At 35.4% G+C, this 18,772-nt stretch overlaps 1 protein-coding gene across 1 annotated transcript; it reads right to left on the bottom strand.

Moving 5' to 3' along the window:
- Positions 1–363: 363 nt before the first annotated feature.
- LOC130748640 (aconitate hydratase, cytoplasmic) lies at positions 364–8,478 on the bottom strand. Its single transcript, XM_057601874.1, has 20 exons — positions 8,074–8,478; positions 7,630–7,734; positions 7,251–7,411; positions 7,045–7,137; positions 6,360–6,545; positions 6,104–6,265; positions 5,822–5,966; positions 5,591–5,733; positions 5,452–5,508; positions 5,280–5,359; positions 5,100–5,175; positions 4,290–4,475; positions 4,057–4,124; positions 3,806–3,924; positions 3,534–3,655; positions 2,809–2,907; positions 2,227–2,706; positions 1,583–1,681; positions 1,230–1,472; positions 364–956 (listed from the first exon to the last, which is right to left on the bottom strand). Exons 1-20 carry the CDS (start codon positions 8,318–8,320, stop codon positions 888–890), a joined length of 2,940 nt encoding a protein of 979 aa, XP_057457857.1. The 5' UTR covers positions 8,321–8,478; the 3' UTR covers positions 364–887.
- Positions 8,479–18,772: the final 10,294 nt, after the last annotated feature.

Here is an 18,772-nt window from a genome sequence, read left to right as displayed (position 1 = left end):
ACAAGGAACAAAACACTTATTGGGGATTAGTAGATTTCAATGCTGAGATGCTAGTTGGCTGCTATTTGACTTTTATAGATTTGGGTCTCATGAGTAAAGATTCATGTCTGGTGTGTTTCAACAGTGGAGTGCTACATGGAAAGCCTTGAGTTCCTTGGGAGGTCTATGTCTCAGTTGGTTAACATTAACGGGGCAAGCAATGTCCGCGGCGTTCTCAAATATGTTCAACTTAACCTGTTTAATGAGTTTAACCTAAATAAGGTCCACCAAATAAACTCATTAATTTAATGAGATTCACATAAACTTCATCCGATCATAGTGTATTAGTAAGTGTGAAGAGTTTATTACTAGCACTTCTATTCATTTAATGGTCAACAACATTTTTGAAAATTAATAATAAACACTGATGTGTTACAAATAATCAATGGTTCCGTCCGATTTTGACATCATTCCATGCATTTTTTTTTTCAACACAGCATTGTTACAAGCAAATTCAATCTGAGCGAATATCTAAACTCTAACCTATAAAAAACAGTATAAATTAATTCACTATAGTGGTAACAAAAATGAAGTGAACTTCACAAGAACAGAAAAGGCTACAAGTTCATGTAGCTGCCATAAGCAGGGATCACACCAGCTTATACAAAATACAATTGTCTTCACTGCTCAATGGCTCACGGATCTCACAAATAAGAAATCTAAAATCAATGCTTGCTTGCAGGCCTAATGTAAACACCTGGAAGCGTAAAAAAAAATCGCCTCCCTTTAAGGGATTCTTTCCTACTTATAGGAAATTTATTTTAATTTCTCACATTTTATTACCACTTGAAAGGTAAAGGTGCACATGCAGTGGCAGAAGTATTTCATATTTCCCATCAACAATGACTTCACTGCCTAGTGAGATTCCTGATGACATATGGAAGAATGCCTCCATGGTTAAAATACTCCAGCTCCACCTGAAAATATAAGGTTCGGCGAATCAGAGACAAGTTTTTCGGAAAGGCTGAATATGTGGTTCAACAGTCAACACCGAGCAGATCCCAGTGATGGACCACAAAAACGACAACAAAAGTCTTATCCCACCAAGTGTGGTCGGCTCTATGGATCACACTACGCCATTGAGCTCGAACAAAAAACTAAATTATGAGGGAGTGATGGACCACATTTGGATATAAAATTGCATCAACAAAACAAACACACATTAATGAAGGACAAGCTTAAGAAATTACCTCAGTGTCAAAGCGAACTGTGCAGGTGAAAGATTTTCCACTATCGGTTCTGACAGTGACATCTTGGCCAGGCCTTATCTCACTGATATTATTTGGAAGGTCAATGGAAAACCGTTCATGGCCAGTCAATCCCAATGTGTCAGCATCCTCACCAGATTTGAAGCAAAGAGGAATGATACCCATTCCTACCAAATTACTGCGATGAATTCTCTCAAAACTTTTAGCTATCACAGCTTTAACTCCCTGTCAAAAAAATGTAAACATCAAATATGTCAGGAATATTAGTCTCACAAGTAGTTCAGAAAACCAAATAGAAAGACAAATTACAGGCTATGACAAATGGAGGGACTCACCAATAGCATGGGACCCTTGGCAGCCCAATCTCTGGAACTTCCACTACCATATTCAGCTCCAGCCAGTACAATGGTGTCATGTCCTGAAGTCTTGTATTTCTAACATAGGAGAATAAATCCAGGGGATCAGAAACTTAGCAGAGCTAAAATTAATAACTGTTTATCACATTCCCTGGTACAAAGGTATCCACCAGTTCTTTCATACAGAGGGAAAAAGAAAATAAAATTGCACTTTATGCATCATAAAACCACGTGGATTTACAACCATGACCATACCCTCAGCATGTCCTCAAAGGAGGAGATCCCACTAAACCAAAAGGTAAAGTTCACAAGGCCATCACGTAACAATAACCCATGCAATGGCAGCAAAAAGTTGTGATTTGGGGTTCATTATTTGAATAAGCAAGACTCAATAGATGATACATCCACATAAGCAAAAGAATTCACAATCACAATCTAATAAGCATTATAAAGAAATTCACCAAGGTTTTCTTCTTCAATGAGACATTGTCAGGTTAAATTTTAGAAAGCAATTAAGAAAAGACCATTTCAAAATATGATGATATGGCATAATATGACAGCCACTTGAGAAGTTCAAAAGCAGTAATAAAAAACAAGTAATTCTTGGGTAGTGCATAGCTCACCTCTGCTGCTTCAAACACGGAAAGCTTTTCCCCTGTGGGAATATGAACAGTCTTGGGGCCAACTTCCCCGTTCAAGAGCTTGTTTACAAGACGAATGTTAGCAAAGGTTCCCCTTGCCATAATTTCATCATTGCCACGACGACTTCCATAAGAGTTGAAGTCCTTCTGTTCAACCCCACGCTGCAGAAGATATTTTGCAGCAGGGCTGTCTTTATGAATGCTTCCAGCAGGAGAAATGTGATCAGTTGTTATACTGTCACCAAAATTTAGCAGGCAATAGGCATCTTTCACACCATGAGCGCCAGGAGGATCCATGGTCATGTTCTTGAAGTACGGAGGTTCATGAATATATGTTGAGTTGGGATCCCATGAGTACAGCTTCTCAGCAGGAACTTGTAGTTGATTCCACATAGCGTTACCCTTGGTAATAGCTTCATATGTACTTTGGAACATGTCAGGCAACACACTCGATTGGACAGCCTACGAATCAAACAACCAAAGTTAATTTTGCTGCACACAATGTCAAACGACTCAAATCTTCAGAGTAAATTTCAAATAATGAGAACAGTGGACATCATTCACCTGTGCAATTTCTTCCGTGGATGGCCAAACATCTCTTAAGTAGATATTTTTGCCATCTTTCCCTGTACCTATTGGCTCCTTTTCAAAATCAATGTCAACCTGGAAATTTGACCAAAAGGCGAGTGATGAATGTTAACAACATTTGGAGGGAAATCAATATTATAAACTCCAAATTTTGATCAACCTTAATATAGTATCAAATAAAGCATGCCTACAACAATAAAACAAGGTTCTAAATAAAGCTTATAAACACGAGAAAATGCCTAAATATTATTGTGACATGAAACTCAATGTCAGAGAAAACAGAAAAACTACCAAAGTCATTGCCAAGTGTAAGTCAAGATCCAGACTTCTGGATGTGAGTATCTAAATAGTCGGGTCTAAGGAAGTGTTTGATAGGAGAATTTGAGAAAAGGAAAACCAAAAAGCTAATAAAGAATGCATTTGGACTCGGGCACTCAGCTTGAGTCCTAATACATTACATATAGCATGAGGCTGAACAAATGTAAATGAAAGAGGGTGGATATCTTATTAAGTAACTAACAGAAAATATCAATGCTTGTAATTAGCCTCCAATAACTTCAATACTTGTTTTTTACCAAGTCCTTGGCATAAATAATCTTAGAACTAGTCTTAAAAGAGACATGAAAATAGGACAATATGGAAGAAGCAAGGACCAAAAACATTTCATACATATATTAGAAATATTAAGAAAGCATACATACCGTTCCAGCAAGCGCATAAGCAACAACCAGCGGAGGCGAGGCAAGATAGTTAGCTCGTGTCAAAGCATGCACACGGCCCTCAAAATTCCGGTTCCCAGATAACACAGCAGATGCTATAATGTCTGCATGAAACCATATAAGAATTAATTAGTACAGGTAATTTAAAGCAGAATATGATTAAGATGTTATCTAAATGTTAAAAGAAAAAGTAAGAATTGCATAGAAATCAGCTACAGTTATAGACATAATATTTTTTAGGATATTCCAATTACCATTTTCTGAGATAGCAGAAGCAACTGATTTGTCCAAATCCCCTGAATTGCCAATGCACGTGGTACAACCAAATCCAACAATTTGGAAACCCTGTTCACTTAGATACTTTTGCAGGCCACTGCAAAGAAAGTAAAGAACAAATTTTAACTTGGTATATATTTTTCCAAAATTGTGCAGAATGTAGAGGGAAATTACATTATAATACCAATTACAAGAATAATATAATATTATAATAAGAAGTGTGAAATACCTCTGAAGCAGATATTTAGTAACAACTCCAGAGCCTGGAGCAAGACTTGTTTTCACCCAAGGCTTAACCTGGCAAACAGTGAGAATTTCAACAATTACTACCTAGAAGAGGACAACATAAAAGGAAAACAATGCCCTTTTTACAGTTGCCACGAAATGTGGTATCATAGTAAAGATATCATGTTGAAAATGAGCAGAAAGACAGTTTCTAAAATATTTATATCAACGCCTAACCTTCAGGCCTAACTCATGAGCCTTCTTTGCAACAAGACCAGCCCCAAGCATAACGCTTGGGTTTGATGTATTTGTACAGCTTGTGATTGCAGCAATCACAACGCTTCCATGTTTGAGCTCTGCTGGCTGCCCATGAAAATCAAACTTTGCAACTTTTCCTTGTGCTTCTTTCGGTATTGCAAATCCCTGTATTGAAAGAAAACATGTAGGATAACTATTATTACATGTTTTGTGACTGCAACTGCGCCTTCAAGTTGAAGGTCTGCAACTTGAAACAATCAGAATGACTAATATTAAGAAAAGAAGTTAATTGCATTCTAATTATTATAATGCTCTCTGAAATCTGGCTACTGTGATCATAGAAAGTGACAGATGATAGAGATAGAATTTTTTTTCCAAAAATAGGACTGATTTCCAGTAAAATAATCACTTTTTAGATTCCAGATTCAGGAAACAGAAGGGTAATTTTTCCCCTTGACACAGTGTTACCATTTGATTATTGAAAAAAGGTTAAACAAGTTGATTTGCTTTTCTTCATAGTAAAATACAATTTGTGTTTTGAGGCTACAATTTCAACTTTGTTCTGTGATGTCGATCTCAGATGTTCGTTGTAGTTGTAGGCACACAATTGAAAATTGACAAAATTTAACCCAGTCAGTAGTTTATCACAAAACAACGAAATGGGCAGACAGTTGCATTTTTGCTTTGAACAAATGGTTGCGAGCTAATACACTATATAGATAAACCATTAAATCATCTTTTCATGAGACAAAAAATAGAACAATATTTGAATATCACAGCATTACTAACCTTAAACCCCACTTTGCTATCAAGACAAGCATGCCAATCAGTCTTCATTTCTTTCAAAGGCACCCGATCATGAGGCCTGGCCAGGGTATCATTTAGTATGAATTGTCACTTAAAAGAGAAGTTTAAATACTCACATTAAAATACCAGGCAGTATGTAAAGCAAGTCTCTTACTGTCTTACCTCTTTGGCCCTGAGATACATGGTTCAACTTCATCAAGGTCCAATTCAAGATAGGATGAATAAACTCTTTCTTGTTGAGGCTGAATTTATGGAAACCAAATTAGCATTATATACCTCTAACATTAGTACGTACTTGTTTTGTTAAAAGGAATGTACATTCAACTAGAATTACCTCATTATAGTCCACAAACATTTTGTTTGCCCTGAGATAGGCTTCTATCATTTCCACCTATGTTCAGCCAAATATGAAGGTTAGCTAATCCTATAGGCATTTTACATCATTGGGAAATAATAAATAAGGTGATACTCACAGTCTCTTCACTTCTTCCCGTTAACTTGAGGTATTGTAGCGTCACATTATCTACAGGGAAGAAGCCCATGGTTGCTCCATATTCAGGAGCCATATTGGCAATAGTGGCCCTGTCAGCTAATGATAATCGGCGCATACCATCACCTATAGAACAAAAACCATTCGAACAGGTCATTATTTGGAACAGGGCAGCACAAGCTGAAAATAAGGAGATGCAGGAGAACTTAACTACCATAAAACTCCACAAATTTCCCTACAACACCATGTTTCCTAAGTATTTGTGTAACAGTTAGAACCAAGTCGGTTGCTGTAACACCATTGCGCAATTTTCCAGACAACTTGAATCCAACAACACCGGGTAACACCATGCTCATAGGCTGTCATTACCATAGCACACAGAATTAGGATCAACAAAGTTAATAGAAAAAGTACACAAACATGTAACTTAAAAGAATAAACCATCCGCTCATTACTTCTTTTATATAATCAACATTTTATTATATTTAAATCATACCTGGCCAAGCATTGCTGCCTCTGCTTCAATACCCCCAACACCCCATCCAGCAACTCCAAGTCCATCTATCATAGTTGTATGTGAATCAGTGCCAACCACACTGTCAGGATAGAGTACGCCCTCAGTGTTGAATACAACACGTCCGAGGTATTCAAGATTGACCTGGAATTCGAGACATCATAAGCAGTATCAACAACCAAAAACAATGAAGAATATACTCCATGACATCTTTTTATATGTCTGATTCTGAACTTACCTGATGTACTATACCAGAACCAGGAGGAACAACAAGCATGTTTTGGAACGCGGTCGAACCCCATTTTAGGAAAGCAAATCTCTCCTTGTTTCTCTGGAACTCAAGCTCCATATTAGCCTGCACTGCATTCTCTGACCTCGCCACATCAACTTGAACTGAATGATCAATGACGAGATCAACAGGAACCTGGCAACAAGCAATGTTCAGACTCAGAGCCACTTATACTATAGCAAGCCTAAAGTACAGTCAAAATATGCTTTAAAAAGAGCTTGTTTAACTCCTCGGTAACACCATGACTGGGTACTGTGGAGATAGGTTGTTGTGATTTCACAAAAATTATATGGTTTAAATTTGTAGTGTGTAATTGCTCAAACTTAAAAGAATATTTTTAATATGATCCATCTTGGAGTGCAAAATGGTTCAAAAACATCTCAAACTTTTTCAAAAAGAATAACAGTTATTTTCAATCTAATTAGTAAGAGTTTCACATTGTCTCTCTTTCTCACAAATATAATTTCAAAATCAACTCGGCCAACAATACTTGACCTTAAAGTAAGTTTAAAATCAAACCAAGTTGTAAACATATTAAGCATAATCTAATACCATGTACAACCCTGCTTGTCTCCTATGAATCTGAGAACTTTTAAAACATAATTAAAATCACAAGTGATGAAATTGTGTATACCAGAGGATTAATCTTATTAGAATCACTGCCAAGCTTATTCATCGCATCTCGCATGCAAGCCAGGTCAACAACAGCTGGCACTCCAGTGAAATCCTGAGGGAAGGAAAAAAAAGGATAGGTGTTAAATGAAGGAATGTGTATTACTACTTAACATCACCCATCCATGATAATAACTCTTTCGCTGCACCTAGAATTGAATAAAGTACCTGCAGGAGTACACGAGCGGGCTTGAAAGGAATCTCAACTTGCTTCACAAAAGAGCTTTCCCAGTCAATAATCTTCTCAACATCTTCTTTGGTAACTTGGAAATTGTCACAATTACGAATCGCAGATTCAAGGAGAATTCTGATAGAATATGGCAACCTATCTGTCATATACCAACAAAAGTTGATACCATCAGCAACTTACCTACTTAAGCAAATGCAAGGAGAATGTGCAATTCTGAAGGAGAGACTGATCCCTTTATCAAACACATGATAAAGGGACAAAAACACACATTTCACCCAAAATTCTAGTAATAAAGACAACAAAAAGAAAACCCAATTCAAACCGAACCACTGAACTAAAATGGAACCAGCAAATTACCAATTCGTGGGTCGTTGAGAGAAGGAAGGCTGTAGAATTTTCCAAACTCGCCGCCACCCGGCTTGGGGAGACTCGTCAAGTTTCCTTTGAAAGGATTTTCACCAGCTGCAGCAATTGCAAATATGTTAGATGACAAAAACAACACTCAGAAACACACAAAAATTCAGCACCAACATATTACAAATTCAAACAACGACGATTCAACAGATAAGGCAAACTTCACGATCCTTCAAACAATCACGATATTCAACAGAAAACAGAAAGCAAGGTTAAACGCAAAAAGTTAACGTACTAATCATTCACTCATAGTCAAACAGAAGATTCCATTCCAAGAAAACAAAAAAGCAAAACAGAATTCACATTCAACGATAAAATCACAGGTGTTAGATCAAATGAAAACAACACTACAGAAAAAAGAGCTCCGAAATTGAGGGAGTGAAGTACCGGAAGTGGCGATGCTGCGGTGGAAGCGTTCGATGAGGGGAACGAAGGCTCTGATCTGAGGGCGGAGGGTGGAAGGAGACCTCCATAGGGCACCGTGGCTCCACCGGTGGACGGCGGAGCGCGCGGCGGTGGAGAAGGCGGGGGATCGGTGGGGGGAAGAGCGAGAGGGGAAGATTCTAGAAAGGGAGGAAGGAGGGAAGAGCTTGGAGCGAGATGACCTGAGGAGAGAAGAGGCTGAGGAAGCCATGGTAAATCGATTCAAGCATGCAGCATATGAGAGCGAGCGTGTAACGGTTTTTGAAAGGGGCGTGTGGAGAACGAACGAATGTGAAAAGAGAGCGAGGGCTGGTTGTAGTTCTAGAAGAGAACAACAGTGAATTGAATTGCGTAGCTTTTTTGGGCTGGGTTGCTGCCTCGATGTTTCTATTGCTAATGAGTGAAAAAAATACACCGGAATTATTCTGAGTTTTTAAAAATGGAAAGGAATAAAAATCATTTTATATGAAATTATGAATAGTTTTAAAAATTTGTTATGTGAGCAAGGGTTTGTTTCTTTTTTGTACATTGAAAAAATAAATTATACCCGTCAGGAATCGATCTTTGGATCTCCCCCTACCCAATCTAGACCTCCCCTACCCAACTTATATGTCTTACAGCTCCTGCCACTTAAGCTATCTATTTTATGAGACAGAGCTAGGGTTTGCTAATTTCTTGTTTCCATTTTTTAAAATAAAAAATATGTTAGGTTGGTATTTAGAAAAAGAATTCTTTCAAAATATTTTCTAAAATTTATTTAAAACAGAAAAAAAAATGGTGAAAATGAAAATGATAGAAAGGAATGAGATAAAAAAACGATGGTGGCGGATGATACTGGTGGTGGCGGTGGAGGTAATTGGTAGTGGCGATTGTGGTGATGGTGGTGGTGGGTTGGTAGTGGTGGTGTTGGTGTGTTGGTAGTGGTGGTGTTGGTGATGGTGGCAGTGGCGTGGTGGTGATGTGGTGGAGGCTGTAGCAAAGTCTTGGTGATCATGAAAATAGAAAGTCAACAAACATACATGTTTTCTAACTTTTAAATATTAAAAATTGAAACTATATTCTAAGAGAATGAAAATGAAAAATATTGTAAACTAAGTGTGCCTAAAGTTGCTTAAATCGAAAATCAAAATCTCTTATTTGTTTTTATCATTTGTTTCTAAATCTTTTTTTTAACCAAAAAAAAATCAGTTGTTTTTTTAATTTAAAACATATTGTTATACGATAGACCATTTTAAAAGTGGTCCACCGATAAACGATTATATCTGACCGTTAGATATAATATTAAATAAATATTTCATTTGTAAATATTATATCTAACCTGTCATATATTGTTAACTACTTATCACTTTTACATGGCAGTGGAGGTGGCAATAGTGGTGTTAGCATTGGTGGCGGAGGCGGTGTCACTGTCAGGATGGAAATGAAAACATAAAATTAAAATAAACATACAAGTTTTCTAAATTTTAAAAAGTTGAAAGTGAACTATTTGTAGAAAATGAAATAAAAATAAAAATAGAAAATACTTCTCTAAATTTTTTCAAACTTGTAACAAACAAACAAAAGTTTTTTAAACTTAAAAATCAAAATATCTCTTATATGTTAATGGTTAAATTAGTCCATGAATTGATAAGCGAGCGACAGTCATTTTTACAATTACTGGCGGTTTTTAACCGCCACAAAACGTCATTTTTCTTCAGAGACTAAAATCAAACTCGCTTACAAACTTAGACACTAATTTAACCATTAACCTTTGTTTTTATCATTAATTATTAAATCAGCTTTTTTTAATTTAGAAAAATGGTTGTCATACGGTGGACCATTTTAAAAGTGGTTCACTAGTAAACCATTATACTTGGCCGTTAAATATAGGATTAAATAAATATTTTATTTGTAAATATTATATATATCTAACAGCCATATCAGTTAATCACTTTTATAATGGTTCACCTTATATATTTTCTTTAAAGACATATGCTCAAATTTTTTTCTTTTTTAAAAAATATTTCTAAAAACGGTTTTTAGATAAATAAATAAACAAAATATGAATCAAACAAGAAAGTAGTTGCCATTTTATTTAATTGTTTCCAAATTCTAATGACGTTGACCATAATTAAAAAATTGGAATCACTTAAAATTATTTATTTTTTTGAACAGAAATTTTAATTCAGCTGTTTGATTGGTTGACTTTGATATCTGTTGAAAAATCTTTAAAAAAAATTTGAATCTCTAAACTCTTCTAATTAGTACTCTATCGTTTACTTTTATCATAATAGTTTTTTTTTGAAAGTACTTTTATCATAATAGTAATACATACAATTTTGTTGAAACAAATAACACATACATTATATATACTTTACTCAGTTGTTTTAAATAATCCATTTACAGGTTCCTTGCTAAACATGTGTTCAGAAACCAACAGCTTGGGTTGAATGACTTTGAAAAAACAAAAAGCAAGTATAAGAATAACTTGTAACTTGTAAAGACAAGAAATTTAAAAGGATTAAAAAATAAACTCAAACACGTTGTAAAGTGGTCTTTTCCTAGCGAGGTCTCCTTGCTTAGAATATATAGGATTATAGGCAAATATGTGATTCGCAAGTGGAGTGATCAAGTTGTATCGTTCAACTATTCGCATCAATGATGAAAAAACCATATGGTGTCTTGCAGGCTAGTATTTCTCTAATGCAATCACTCCTATTATTACCACTACGACGAATAGTTCCACATGTTTTCAACATCTTTGATTATTCAACTAAAGGAAAGGAATCATTCGTTTTTCTTTCATACAGCTCGTTTTCGTGGCAGGTATTCAGTTTATGGTAATAAGAATTGCAATTCGCATGGCAGTGCGCAGAATGTGACCGCAAACTACGCCAACCGTTGAAAGCACAAGGATCCGAAATCGAAATGGAAGGGTCGATGATCAGGCATGCGCCTGCGAAGCACCATAGTGTATCACTGCATTTTGATATTTCTTGCCATATCTCATGATGGTTTAAAAAATGACAAATAATTTTCAGCCACCGAAGCAGACTAAGAATAATATTGGATGATAGGCCCACCACAAACTTGGACGGTTCCCAGCAATTTCAGATTTTTTAGTTTGCTCAAGAAAAAAAGATATTTATTTTAAAGAAGGAGTTATTTTTTTAATTTTTTGGTCAATAAGATGGTATGACACTACAACAACCATAAAAGTCATATCCCAAAAAATTAGGTTGGCTATATGAATCAGATAATGTCATTTCCCCATGGTTTTAAAACTCGGCTCGGACCGGCCGGTCCGACCGGTTGGACCGGGACTCGGTCCCCTGATCGGTCCGAGCCTCTCAGTGGATCGGTTGTGTACTGGAACCGGTATGAACCGGTGCAGCTCGGCCGGTTTTGTAGTTAAACCGGTGACTCGGTCTTGTTCAGTTGAACCGGTGAGTTTACAATTTTTTTCTCTTGCTTCTATTTGTTGAAAAAAAAATTAGAATGTGCCTGGCAGGGATTCGAACCTGCTCCGTGCATGTTTAACACAAGGCACCTTACCACTCAGCCAAGCAAGAGATTTGATATAATGCTTACAACATATTATATATATATAATCAACACTAGTTGCACTATAAAATCCTTTGTATTGAACATAGTTATTTATCACATAATGATAAGATAACTAAAATCACAATTCCAAAATTGATAATAATTATTTGTGCCATTTATTTAATATATACATTTTTTTAACAATAATTTAAATTAAGTTATTTGTGCGCTATATTTATGATTAAAGTGTGGAACCTATATTTTAGTATGATATTTTTAACTTATTTGTCATATTTTGTTGAGTACAACCTTTGTTGTTCGTTTTCAATTAAATATTTGTGTGATGATAATGATTTTAAAATTTAGAGTTTGAAGATTAATTAATGTTAGCTAGTATTATTAATTTTTAGAATTTTATTAAATGCACCGAGTTAAGCAATCGAACCAATGACTCGTTGGTCCGACCAGTGACTCATTGACTCAGTACCTCGACCGAGTCGATCACCGAGCCGAGTTTTAAAACACTGCATTTCCCCGATAAAGCCCAAATTTAGTGGGATATTATTGATTACATGATGGTTTTTAATAATTCTTTGTAAGGTAGTGTTTCGCCTAACTTTTTTAGGACTTAAAAGTAACTTTTAAGTCAAAGCTTAAAATCTATATCTATAATCTATAATCTATCTATAATCTATAATCTATCTATCTATCTATCTATAATCTATAATCTATCTATCTATAATCTATCTATAATCTATATAAAATGAGAGTTTTTCAGCCTGGAGGGTAATTTTGTCATTCAATAATTAATTGTACACCTATCTCAAATTAAACATGGATATTTATGTAAATATGTTAATTATTTCAATTAAATTTAATCACAGCCGTTCGTTGAATCTCCAATGTTCTTGCCTCTTGCCCTTCTAATTTCTAAAACGTTTCCACTGTTCGCTTTCTTAAACGTTTTTTTTTGCCTGCGCTTTCCGTGTTCCGTTCGCTTGAGTGGGTATCCCAGTTCCATCGATCTGCTGTATGAGTTTCCAATCTCCCTATTTATTTTAATCTGGGTGCTTGGAACAATAGGTTCCAACCCGTCCATGATCCCTCCATTGGTGTTCAATCTTCCTTTTCATCATAAATGTTCTTTGCGCTGATTGTGCAATCCTTTTCCATAACCCCATGAAGAAGATCAACCTCATAATTGGAAAGGAAGTATTTTGACGCAACTTCGTGTCTAATTTAAACTCTCATTCAATGGAAGATTAGAATTCCTTCTGCTGAAGTAACAGTAACAGAGGAACATATGAATGCTGCACAACTTGCAAAATCCAAAGCCTACCATGCTATATCACTCGGTAAGCCATTCCCTTTCTTTTTTTTTTCTCTTTTCAAATTCTCTCAATTTTTTTGTGTTTGTTAGATTCACATTCTTTATCTCTATTGAGACATTTTAATGTTTTAATTTCCAGGTAAGTTCACTTTGTTTCTACCTCCAATTACAGAACGCCACACCGGTAAGAAGTCTCCATTTTTCTCATTAGGCCATGGCATCCATTTTTTATGGTAGGAAGAAAAATTCTCCTCTTTTGCTTTTGTGTTTTCCTTCTATTTTTCTTATCCTTTTTCCTGGGTCATTTTGAATGATAATTTGATCAGGCCATTTGCAAGGAGTATAATCAAGAAGTTAAAGCTGCTATATAAGTAGAGAAAGCTGCTCAGGACTTGCTCAATTCCAAACGTCAGGAAATGGATTCAGTTCATTGTGCAATGAACAGATTCACTAATGCAATTTCTATTGGAGATATAGATGGCAAGGTTAGGTTCTTTATTGTTTTCCAGATAGGCCATTACACATGAAAATTACTTACTAAATATAATGATACTATTCATTTTTTTTAAAGATTTACATTGTTATTACTTATTGAGAGAAATGAAGGTAGGAAAATTTGTTTGGAGAGTTGTTAGGGAGGGGAAAGTTTAGAATGTTTTCCATTCCTATATATTAAAATGCTTGACAGCTTTATTGAATTCTGATTGCTATTTGGTGTCTTTAAATTTAGTAGTTTGAGGAGGCGTAAACAAGTGAAAACATTCTTCCCAAAAAAATAGACTTCTGAATTAATATTGATTATTTGTTTTTGTTAGTTTGTAATTATTTGAGCATGTGTGTCTTTTTCTAAGCAATGCAACTTATAATGTTGATGAAGAAGAAATAACCTTACAAAGTCACTATTTTGATCTCTTTTCTTTCAGTCAAGCGAACCTTAAGTCATGTATGATACTGGACAGAGAGGAACATTGTGGACCAAGAAGAAGGGGTGGAATGCAGAGACCAGTACGCCGATCAATCGAAGAACATCAGAGGCTTTGAGGGAATCCAAGGTGAAGTCAAGTAGAGTCATTCAGTTTATTTTAAGCGTTCCTTCTATAATATTTGTTCACAGCATGAGATGCCTTATTATTGAGAAGATTTTCATTGTTACTTTAGGACAATAGGAAACAAATTTGTTTGTGTGTTTCTTCCTCTCCTTATTATAAGCATTCAAAAGGTGGTCGTCGCCAATCACCATTGGGGGTTAGGGATTGAGGGCAGAGTCTGAACGGTCCCAGGCGCACAGGAGGGAGAGGAGGCATCGGAAAGGATATCAACATGAATGCTCTGTCAGTCATTATTTAATTATTAATAGTTTCAAAGCAGATGAATTTAAACTTGAATTTTGAAATTGGTTGTTGAACAGGCATTCTACTACGTGGGAAGACTATCATGTCAAATGAAGAATTTGATAATCTCAAATGTGGGAAGGGAGCAGTGTTGTAATGCTAGGTATGGAGCTGAAACTGAAATGATACATACATGATTTCTTGCTAACCTGTAATTAGCTAAATTAATCTCATTTTTTATTTGTTAACTACATGCGCAGGTTCTGATGAGCAAAAATTCTTGGAAGCAGATGTGCCTGAAAAACCAATCATGAGCAATGGAGATTATGCTAATTTAAAACAGAGGCTAAAGGTACTTAATTTGCCTATTTGAATGGGGGGCGGGGGGATTTGAATAAAGGGTCCGCTTTGTGTGTTTTGTAATGTGTTGATGTTTGATGATCAGTTCCCCATATCAGTTTTGTAGATTTGAAATCGAACAATCTGTTTGATTTTTGTGTGCTCAGAATAATAAATTTTACATAAATAAAGTGGTGGGTTCTGAGATGGATTGAGACTTAGATTTATTGAGTTATTGGCTATTGCAGTTCTGAATTGGTTAGAACATTACCCTGTGGCATGATGTTTCTTTGAAGAGTTCTCTTAACTTTCTAATGCAAATATATATATATTCATGGTATTTTTCTTGAATCAGCATCTTTATCCCAGTAACTGTAGACATGTGTTCTACATAGAGTTTATGATGTGGTTCATGAAAGTAAATTTTTTTTCCATTGATTACTCAATCCGAATGTTTTAGAAAATATGACTGAGAGAATTTTTATAATGCCAAAGGTGTGAAGTTCTCCATAACTTTCTCTAAATGAAATTCCCTTTCAGCTATATTTAAAGACTTGGTAGTTTCATTTTCATTTTGATCTTATTCCAGGAAACCCAGTTGATAAAGTCAATTTGAATCTGCTAGAGACAAGCAACGATGGCAGCAGTAGCTATTTTCATAAAAGAAAAACAAAGAGTGTTCATACTCCCCTTATAATTCTCTGAGCCTGACTAACAATTGTCCTTATACTGGCCTAATGATGCCTCCTAAGTCCTAACTTATCCTTTTTACTCTGCATTCATTCTACATTTGGTTGTCTGAGGAGAACTTATGAATGAAATGGTGCTTTAAGTTGTCTTTTGTTTTGTTTAAAGCTACTATATGTTGATGTTTTTGGTTACTTATTCAATGAGTTATTTTCTCATATTGCATAAAGGTAGGAGGTGTCCATGGCTGCAAATTCAAGAAAACACACATTGGAGGCTTTGGAGAGAACAATTGTTGTTGCTTAAAATTAAATTCTCTTAAAAGAAAAGAAGAGCAAAAAAGCTATAAATATAAGCACGGATATGGCAGGAGTCATTATCAACTCAGATGGGGGTTCCGATGAGTCCTAACCACCTGGCTTGAATGTTTAGAAGCTTACAAAAAGGAGCTCTATATGTATGTTGATTTGGTGTTTCATTCAATCCTATTAACTTCATCGTCCCTGCAATCAAACAAGGAGAAGAAAGATGTTTCTTTTCAAATCTCTATCAATGTATCACCATAAAGTTCTTAAATCTTTTGATTAATCTATCTTTTGCTTCTATTGGGAAATTTCATGATGGGAAATGGGGAATGTACATATAGTAGTGCTCCTTTTCCCCGTGTATTATTTGGCATTTGTTCATGTTATTTTCACCAAGAAAATTCTGAGATTTGATATTAGGCTTTTGCTTGAATTACCCCTTATCCAAACTAAGAAGTCAAAGGAGATTAAAAAGCATAACATGTTTGATAAAGCTCATCAAAGATTGAAATAGGTAGAGAGAGAGAGAGAGAGAGAGAGAGAGAGAGAGAGAGAGAGAGAGAGAGAGAGAGAGAGAGAGAGAGAGAGAGAGAGAGAGAGAGAGAGCTGTTTGATTCCAAGAACAACACTGAGACTTCATCTGGGTATTCTCGAACGGAAACCAGTTGAACAAGAACAACCCATAAACTAATAGAAATTAAAAAGTAAAAGAAAAGAACAGAATAAAAAAAAGAATACAAATTAAAACAGTGAAAGTCTTCTCTTTTAACCACAAGTGGTGAATTTCGAGTTCGATCCCCTCTGAGGTAAAAAATAATACATTTGTGGCCAGGAACATCAATACCGTATCTCGAGCTAAATTAGTCACGTGGGGTCCCTTTCCCCCGTGGAGACTGGTGCCCAAATGACACAAAAAAAGTCTTCTCTTTTATTTTTTCTTTGTGTGGGATGAAATGGTTAAAAATGAAACTGTTCCCTCAATTATTTTTTTAGAGAATTGACTATTTCATCTTTTGTTAAACAGAAATCTGATAGCTAAATGATAAAATGAAGTCCTAAAAATGTGCTCAAGTTAGTGAGAGAAAGATACCAACATGATTTGTAGGCATTTGTTGTAACAGAAGTAGTGGTAGTGCAAATTTTATTTGATGGTTTCAGTCATCCCATCCATGTCATGCTATATCCTTCTTCTATTTACCTCAAAATTATTTTAAAAAGATTTTATTATTATTTGATTTTTATGAGTTAGGAAATTCTAAAGGGCACACATATGAGGCACAAGGGCATGTTTTTTTTATAGGCAGGCATAAGGGCATGTGCTATGCAATGGACTTACTAAAAGACAATAAAGAATACATTGGTTGAGTAATAGAAACTTTGCATTGAGGTATATTACAAACGATTTTAAAAGACTTTTTACTACTTTGTTGTTATCATATCATCTTTCAAGGCCAGAATTTGTTTGGAAAAAACTTGAGAGTATTTAAGTGATAATATTGTATAGACAAAGACTTCTTATGCAATGTAGTGATTAGTACATTTTTAATCAATGCTCATAACAAAAGGCAAAAACAACAAATAAATAAAATAATTGCGCTTTTACAAAATAAAAATATACATATTCATCGCGGAAAATAAACTTACAAATTTATGTTTGTTTATATCTAAAAATAATTGCGTCTTTTTAAATCATAAATTTTCTTTCAATAAACATAAAAAATAGCACAAATTTAGAAAAAATACGCACAAGAAAAAAAAATGAACACCCCCGTGCATCGCACGGGTAAAAGTACTAGTAAGAGCTTAAAAAAAAAGGTAGAAGTTGTTTGACAATTTTTTAAAAAACAATAGCTTAAAAGTTACTTTTAAGTTAAAAGATGTTTGGTGAATTTTCTTAAAGATTTGAATTTATTTAAATATACATCATCCAAATCTTCACTCTTATAGGATTTTTTTCAAAGATTAAAACTAATAACAAGGCATATGCACAATGCATCTTCATTTCCTTTAGATTCACACAACACTTCCAGTTTGATGGAAGGCACTAAGAAGCTAAGATAACCCCAAATGATAAATATTCAATAAAACATAAAGGTCTTTGCTCCTGGACATCAAGGAAAACTGAATCGCAGCACACTGTCACTGTCATCATAAATTGATAAGAATACCAATGAATTCAGCCCACGACATCAATTGGCAAGCAGCATCCTAAATAATGACTCCAGATCCCTCCTCCATTTAATTGCAATTTGATCCTTCGTGCCAAACAAAGGCTGTTCCAGGAGACCCTACTACTCTTGACGGTTCTATTGCAATCAAAGCCCTTCGCCCTCAGCGATTCCTTCTTCAAGAATAATAGCTTCCCTTTTCCCATCATCCCTTTCTTCCATCCACTTCTCCTAAGGATTAGGGCTCCTTGCTCTTCAATCGCTGCTCCTCAGACTCACCTCACATCGTTGGTGGCTTGGATTAAATCCAGAAGATTACAGAGGCCGATCTGGAGGCCATATTTGGAGGGTTTTCGATCTCCTCTCTAAGATTGCATACTAGAAGAACGCTCATCTTGAGTAGACATGAGCAACGACCTAGATTCGTCCATGGTAGAAACAGTCTAGTCTGAGACAGCAGCTTCTGTTTTTCTTGAACGAAAAAGATACGACCTTGAACAGATGAGGAACTAACGGGATAAGTCATAAGTCATAAGTCACTTATAAGTTAAAAGCTCCTCTCAATAACTTTTTCTTAAAAGTTACTTATTTCTATTTCATGTTATAAAAAATAAGCTACTTAAAATTTTAGAACTTTTTTAAAATTGTGTTTGGCCCAACTTTAACTTATAAGTAACTTAAAAGTAAAAAAAAAAAAGCTGGGTCAAACACTACCTTAGTATCTTTCTTTACCGGACTAAGAATTATTCATATCACCTTCATGTAATCAGAGATGGGATCTTGCTGGTTTGATGCGGGGATCCGCCAGAAAGTAGGAAATGAGAGGTTGATTCGCTTTTGGAAGGATGCTTGGTGTGGAGATGAACCGCTAAGCGCTAGCATCCGTAAGCTTTTCCATTTAACTGTGCAGAAAAACAACACCATTTGTGATATGGGGAAATGGGAGGAAGGTAGGTGGGGGTTGTCGTTTAGATGGAG

Source organism: Lotus japonicus, chromosome 3 (assembly GCF_012489685.1).
Source record: "Lotus japonicus ecotype B-129 chromosome 3, LjGifu_v1.2".
NCBI classification, from domain to species: domain Eukaryota; kingdom Viridiplantae; phylum Streptophyta; class Magnoliopsida; order Fabales; family Fabaceae; genus Lotus; species Lotus japonicus.
Note: the sequence above shows the minus strand (reverse complement) of the source record. Positions and strands in the feature narration are given on the sequence as shown.